Below are 7685 nucleotides of genomic sequence, written 5' to 3'. Positions count from 1 at the left end.
AGGGAAAATGAGTAATAAGAAAAGTAAAACCGATAAAAACAATGAACGAAAAAAAAAGGAAAAAAAGAAGAAATAAGAAAAGCAAACAAAAAATCAAAGAAAGGGGGGAACAAAAAAACAGCCCCGAGAAAAACGAATAAATACAAAGAAAAAAAACCCAAAAAAAAGACAGCAGAAACAGGAAAAAGGAAATGAATCATTGTGCAAACCGGCACTTTTTCCTTCTAGTATGTCACGCCCTACTTATTATACTCCAAACTTGATGCTAGCGCAGTGGCTAGCTGTGCCTGGAAGAAACGAGGAGATCCCATGATCGGGAGACATAACAACTCTCACCTCTGGTACGAGAAGGACCTGAATTATGCAGTCGTGTAGTCGTACCGTCACGTGAATGAATGAAACCAACCAAATGGAACAACTCCCCTTTGACCGGTCAAAATCAGGTCACAAAATCCCCAAGGCAGGGGTGGTGCCTCTCGCCGTCTCCACCACATTCTCTCCTCCTCCCTGACCCCTGCGCCTCCGTCTTCTCTTCTTTGTCACATCACACCGAGGGAGGAAGAAGAGGAGCGGCGCATCGAAAACATCGGCGGCATCAGGCGGCGCCAGAACGGGTGCTGGATGGCTCCTCCTCGTCGGCCGGCGCTGCGACCTGACATGGAGGCCAAGCACGCCCCATCGATGCGGCACACGACGTCCAACGCCTTCGCTGTTCGAACGGAACCACCCGACCACAACATTTCATTCTGTTATCGACTAATAGTTGACACCCTGAGTAAATTACACAGAACTACCACAATTGGGGCATTGAAAGCAGATTGGTACCAAGATTGGTAATTTTTACGTGTCAGTATCAATTTTGGGGCGAGACGTTGCAAAAAAGGCTAAAACTATTGTTTATACATATTGACGGGAAAACTGACCGGTTGGGCCCGCCTGTCTAGTTCCGACGTGGCATGTTTTTTGTAGAAAACCCCCTTTCTTTGTACGTAATCACATAAATGCCCAATTATTTCGGGAAAAAATGCTCCTATAAGAGCCTTTTTTTTCGCTCGTAATATTCACCAGCGATTTGGACCTTGCGTCGGTTTGAACGAATAAATAAAACAAAACAAAATTGAATCCCGAGCAGGATTCGAAAAGCAGACCCGTGGCTAACCAGCGCAGTGCGCTAGCCACCCGGCCACGGCAGCCCTCGCGACGTATTACAGGCTAGACACTTTTTATACTAGCTCGAAGACGTTGGGCCGGCGGTTGGCCCAGCAAGGCTGCACACAGGTTTACTATTTTTTTTAATCATGAATATTAATACATATATTTTTTGCGATTACATATTAGTATTATTAAGTGTCAAGCACCAGACTAGAACACAGGCATGGCCCAAATTTAATTTGTCTGCGCTGAGGACCACAACCATGCACAATTACTATGTATCCTAATTATATTATTCAAATACACAACTTTAAAAAAAAATATGCCCAACACACAGATTTTTATTTGAGTTACTCGCATATTGATTGTATTTTTTTTAAATGCACTGTTACTTAAAAGTTGATAACATGTATTAAAAATAAATGTGTAATCATAATAAATTTTAGAAATGCATTAAAACTGTTCAACTTTTATTAAAAAATCGACCTGTCTCTTGAATTGCAAGAATGATTTACATAATAAGTTTCTAACACATGCTGAACATTTCTTCAAATACAAATAATTCACCATGTATAAAAAAAATGTTCACCATAATGCTCTTGAAACTCATCGTGTATTAAGAAAATGCTCACCATAAATTACAAAAGAAATCACCGCACATTAAGTAAACTTTTCTTCATATCTTAAGAAAATATTTCAACATATATTACAAAAATATTCAATTTGCATTCAAAATATGTTCAACGTTCATATTATAAGAAAAATGTTCACCGTTTCTAAAGAAAAGTTCATCATGCATTAAAAATGTTCACTATAAATTAAGAAATTATGTAAGCAGTTTGACAAACTTCTTTTTGAAATCCGATGAACTTTTTTTCATATCTGATGAACTTCTCCAAATTTGATGAATTTTTTTTGAAATCTGTTGAACTATTTTTTCAAATTTGATGAACTTTTTTTCAAATCCGATGTTTTTTTTCAAAATTGATGATTTTTTTCAGATTCGATGAACTTTTTCTCAGATTCGATGAAGCTTTTCCAGTTTTGATGAACTTTTCTCAAATTTGATGAACATTTTTTTAGATGCGATGAACTTTCTTCAAATTTGATGAACTTTTGAAAAAACCAATGATTTTTTTTCAAATTTTTAAAAAACTCGTGCATTTTATAAAAAATCTTTAATTTTTTTTTCAAATGGTGCACGTATTTAGCAAAAAAAGAAAGAAAGAAGGCGAACAAAACCGTTACATAAAAAGAGAAAAAAAGATTAAAAAAACAGTTTGCAGAAGGGTCTGAGGTTCGCGAGCTGCAGAAAGAATAAAAGGAAGCCGACAAAGATAGTAAGCATATGTTTTACCATGGCGTAGTGGTTGGCGCACCAGGAATTGGTTCGTGAGGTTTAGTGTTCTCAAGTCTTCTTACCCGCATATAATTTTTGCAGTTTTTGGCAGAAAGGGAAAAACAAATGGGCCGGCCCATTACGTGCCCCTGTGAGCGCCAGTTTCTCTAATCGGCGCTAACAGCGCCGACTAGGAGCTCCCATGAATGAGCCGCAACACGCGCGCCAGGTAAGTGTGAAACGAAAAAAAATTGCAGGCATGGGTGGGCCGGCCCAGCGTTCCTGAGCTATTATAAAAAGTGCTTCGCCTGCTTTATGTCTTGAACGATGCTCTGGCGGGGTGGCTAGCACGCGTCGCTGCGGAACAGCAGGTCGGCGTTTCAAATCCTGCGCGGGATTTAATTCTCGTTTGTTTTATTTGTTCGTTCAAACCGACGCAAATTTTCAAACGAGTCCAAATCGGTTGTGTAAATTACGAACGAAAAAAAAGGCTCTTACAGGTTCTTTTTTTCCCGAAATAATTGGGCATTTATGGGATTACGTACAAAGCAAGGGGGTTTTTTGTAAAAAAGATGCCACATCAGCACCCGGTAGGCAGGCCCAACCGGTCAGTTTCCTGTCAATACGTATAAACAACAATTTTAGCCTTTTTTGCAACCTCTCACTCCAAAATTGGTACTGACACGTAAAAATTACCAATCTTGGTACCAATCTGTTCCAATGCCCGAATTGTGATACTTCTGTGTAATTTACTCTCACACACTGGAGGTGGCTGACCGGGCCGCCTGGCCCGATCCCGTCGCGGCCGAGGCCTGCTGGCCCGACTCGGCCCAAATCCCAAATTACCAATCTTGGTACCAATCTGTTCCAATACCCGAATTGTGATACTTCTGTGTAATTTACTCTCACACACTGGAGGTGGCTGACCGGGCCGCCTGGCCCGACCCCGGCGCGGCCGAGGCCTGCTGGCCCGACCCGGCCCAAATCCCAGCATGGTCGTGGCATTTATCGCAGCCCCACCACGACGAGCATATACGGCGCATGACCTCACAGAATCCGGTACTCGGGGCTTGTGAGAGATAGTAGAAAGAAAAGTGAGAGGGACACGACAGGGCACGGCACTGCACATGCTATACACAGACAGAGGTCCAAGTCCAAGGTCGTCAATGTCGGCAGCGGCAGCAGGCGGCAGCGCGCCACGGCCAGCCCTCGCGCTGGCGCTTGCGGTGGCGCTCGCACTGACGCTCTCGCCGTCGCCGGCGCAGGCCACGGCGGGCGGGTTCAGCTGCCGCCCCGGCGCGCGGCCGGTGGTGTTCAACTTCGGCGACTCCAACTCCGACACGGGCGGCATGGCGGCGGCCAAGGGGTGGCACATCGCGCCGCCGGAGGGCCGCGCCTTCTTCCACCACCCCACCGGCCGCTTCTGCGACGGCCGGCTCGTCATCGACTTCCTCTGTGAGTTCCGTTTCCGATCCCCCCGACCCAAAACCAGAGTATTCTATCTCCGAGATTCTGCTTTTTCTGTCGCTACCCTCGTCGAACAAACAAACCCGTGCTTGGCGACACTGTGCAACGGGTAGATTTGTGCGCGGCGTACGGTGGTAAATAAAAAAGCACCGTGGTAAACTTCTCAAGTGGAAACACAGCGCTCGCCGACATTGACACTGACACTGACACTGACAGATTGGTCGTCAGCTTAATCTCATTCGAGTGAAGCCAGCCAGAGCCTGTGCGCATACCGCGAAAACTTAACTCAGATCCCGTATACTCTAGAACGGTGCATTTGGTCGTATTTTCAGTGAAATGCCCTTCATTCTGAAGGGACTCACTAGCAATGTACAGTAGCAAAATATTCATTCCGTCTTATGCACATGATGGTAGGCAGGCGTGGCACGGCTCAACCTGAAGTAACTTATCCACCGGAGTAGTACTAGCTAACCAACATTTTTTTTCTTTTCTTTTGCATCATGCGCTGCATTAGTTGGTCCCTCCATCCATATCTTCATTCAATTTCAAACCTTGTCCTTTTGAACCGAAGGATATCCATGATCAATTCAAAGCCCAACTGTTCAAAGCCACACGGGAGGCCCGTTGGCCCCTCTGTCTCTGTCTGTCTCCACCTTCAGTTAATGGCGTGCGTCGGTGCGCCTCAGCGTCCAAACTCTGCCTCAGACTTTTCATGTCAGCATTCAATGCTTGAGCACCAACTGGTGGCACTCATGCATTCAGTGACGTCTACTTCAGTTCTTCATTATTGATGGAGATAATATTATTGTTCACAACTTCAGATATGTCACAACCGGACTTTTATGTGCCGACAATCATGTGATGGATCGATCTGTCCTGTTATCTGAAATCCAACGGCTGGGGATGTGAATCTGTGACCAAGGGCACAGTTTTTTTTTCCCTAAAATAGGGAACTTTGCACATATCCAACTAGTCCTGAAGCCAACTGATCTTCTGCCATTATTTTTGGCTAATTATAAGAACGCCACTCTTCTAATTGCCTTTATTCTGGACTATACCACTAAGTTGAGGGACACAGAAGCACGCAATTATCCTCATGTAGAATTTATTATAGAAAATAATTCTACATGATGTTGGTTGACTCTACGGCGTGTCCGTGGTATTGCCTCTGGTTGTTTGTTACGGCGAAGTCGGAGCTGCGGTGGAAGAGTCCGGGTGATGATGATGACGAGCGGTAGGTAGTCTTTCGCGGCGCTGGCCTTGCATAGTTGTCGTTCGTAGCTTGACCTCAGAGTCAGAGCTGCGCTATCACCAACGCGGGTGGCTGGTTGCCTGGCATGGATCTTCGTGTGGCTTCTTGCGGCCTCTGCGGCGCGGGCTTGGTCAGAGGGCGCCTACAATTATATCTGGCCATGGGCCGGGCCGGGCCGGGCTTGGGTCGGGCCTAAAAGAGCCCACAGCAGAAAACTGAGGCCCAGGCCCTCCCAGGCCCTATCACTGGGCCTACTTTTCAAGCCCAAGCCCGACCCATCTGGTAAAAAGCCCTAAGGGCTTAGGGCCGTGGGCCGGGCCTCTTCCTTAAAATGCCAATATGCCAAGCCCAAGCCCGTCCAGGCCCTACTGGTGGGCTCAAAAGTCAGGCCTAAGCCCGGCCCATGGGCAAGCCCATCGGGCCTAGGCCCTGGATTTTAGGGCCAGTCCTGGGTGGGCCGACAGGGCCGGGTCTGAGATGGCCAGGACTACCTACAATGAAGTCATAGTCGCTTGCTTGGGGAGAAGTGGTGAGGATGACAAAATGTGCTTCCTCGACAAGGTTCTCTAGCGGTGGTGTGTGTGTCGTATCTTGTGGGTGACTGATCAACAGGTCGCGACGGTTTTCACCCGTTTTTTTGCTAATTAACCGGGCAACTATGTTCTTCTTAATTAATGGATTGAGTCATAAGGTTCCCCGGTTTCAAATAAAAAAAGTGTCCCATGTGTGTAATTTTTTTGAGCTTATGCGTGCTTTTAAAATTTAAGAAAAAACCTTAGTTTGGGGCCCTATCTGAAGAGAAGTATACTGCTTAAAATTTTGCTTTCCTAAGTATTATTTTTTTTTCACTTGGGGCTCAAATGTGTTATCTTTCTGATAAACACTCGTATAAAAACATCAATTGGTATTACTAGAGTTATCATGAAACATATTCTTATAATGTATAATTATTTTTATGTGAGGCTACATGTCTGTACATAAATTGATGTTCAAAGTTTCATCTTGAATATTATACAAGTTAATGTCTAATAAGACGACAACTTTTATCGGAGTTAATACTTTGCTGCTGGTGTGTTTTGCTCATCTAATCTGACTCACGTACATGTTCATGAGAAGCAGTATCTAATTATTGAGTATGGTTGTTGGCCTTACTAATAGTAGGTCCATGAATGGCCAAAATATATCCAGGTGAAAGCTTAAACATAAGCTATCTGAGCCCTTATCTGAAGGCAATTGGTTCTAATTACAGTAACGGAGTGAATTTCGCTATTAGCGGTTCAACAACACTACCACGGGACGCCCTTTTTGTATTGCATGGACAGGTGCAGGAATTCTTCTTCTTTAAAGCCAGATCCTTGGAACTCATCAATCAAGGTTTGTTTGCCATGTATTTTCTCTCAAATCCAAATGAAGTAAGACGCGCGGAGCTATACAGTTGATAGTAAATGAGCAAACTTGTTGCTATACACAGGCCAGGAAGCTCCAATCGATGCAGAAGCGTTCCAAAATGCTCTATATATCATAGACATAGGACAGAATGATATTAATGCTCTTCTGTCCAACTTGCCTTACGACCAAGTAGTCGCCAAGTTGCCTCCAATACTTGCGGAGATTAAGTATGCTGTTCAGGTGAAGTTTTCTTTTTTTGCCTTTTGTAGTATAAATTACCATACCCTTTTCACTTGCTGCCAGGACGGACAACCACAACTCTGCTTTCTTCAAAAATTGCAGCTTCTGTATGGCAACGGGAGCCGGAACTTCTGGATACACGGAACAGGGGCTCTTGGCTGCCTGCCTCAGAAGCTCTCTATTCCACGTAAAAACGACAGTGACCTTGATCAGAATGGCTGCCTCAGCACATACAACAGGGCTGCGGTCGCGTTCAACACCGCGCTAGGCAGCCTCTGCGATCAGCTGAGTGTAGAGCTGAAAAACGCGACCGTTGTGTACACCGATCTCTTTGCCATCAAGTATGACCTTGTGGCCAACCACACCAAATACGGTGAGCTGATCAAATGTCTTTGATTCACATGATATATCTGGTGATATTACTAAATCAATTGCATTTCTCCAGGTTTTGACAGTCCATTGATGACGTGTTGCGGGTACGGAGGGCCACCGTACAACTATGATTTGAGCAGGAGCTGCCAGTCTTCGAATTCAACGGTCTGCGCTGACGGCTCAAAGTTCATCAGCTGGGACGGCGTGCACCTCACCGAGGCCGCCAACGCCGTCGTGGCTGCAGCCATACTCAGCTCCACATATTCCAGACCAAAGCTCAAGTTTGATCAGTTCTGCAAAGCCCGATAGATCATACATCATAATATATTGGTGTAGTACTTATACATAACTTAAACCTGCAAGGATCTAGTTTTTCTCCTATTTGGGGCTGACAGCCGATTAATGTGGACGTGACATCTGCAATTCGGGGGAGCTGGCTGTGTATGTTTCTTGTGTGTGCGTAGTAGGTGCCAT

At 45.1% G+C, this 7685-nt stretch overlaps 1 protein-coding gene across 1 annotated transcript; it reads left to right on the top strand.

Annotated features, from left to right (window-relative positions):
* Positions 1 to 3549: 3549 nt before the first annotated feature.
* On the top strand, positions 3550 to 7655 carry LOC123106661 (GDSL esterase/lipase LIP-4). Its single transcript, XM_044528759.1, has 5 exons — positions 3550 to 3946; positions 6399 to 6584; positions 6682 to 6839; positions 6942 to 7212; positions 7285 to 7655. Exons 1-5 carry the CDS (start codon positions 3619 to 3621, stop codon positions 7518 to 7520), a joined length of 1179 nt encoding a protein of 392 aa, XP_044384694.1. The 5' UTR covers positions 3550 to 3618; the 3' UTR covers positions 7521 to 7655.
* Positions 7656 to 7685: the final 30 nt, after the last annotated feature.

The sequence above is a fragment of the Triticum aestivum genome, chromosome 1B (assembly GCF_018294505.1).
Source record: "Triticum aestivum cultivar Chinese Spring chromosome 1B, IWGSC CS RefSeq v2.1, whole genome shotgun sequence".
Taxonomy (NCBI): Eukaryota; Viridiplantae; Streptophyta; class Magnoliopsida; order Poales; family Poaceae; genus Triticum; species Triticum aestivum.
This window is presented reverse-complemented; position numbering and strand designations above follow the sequence as displayed.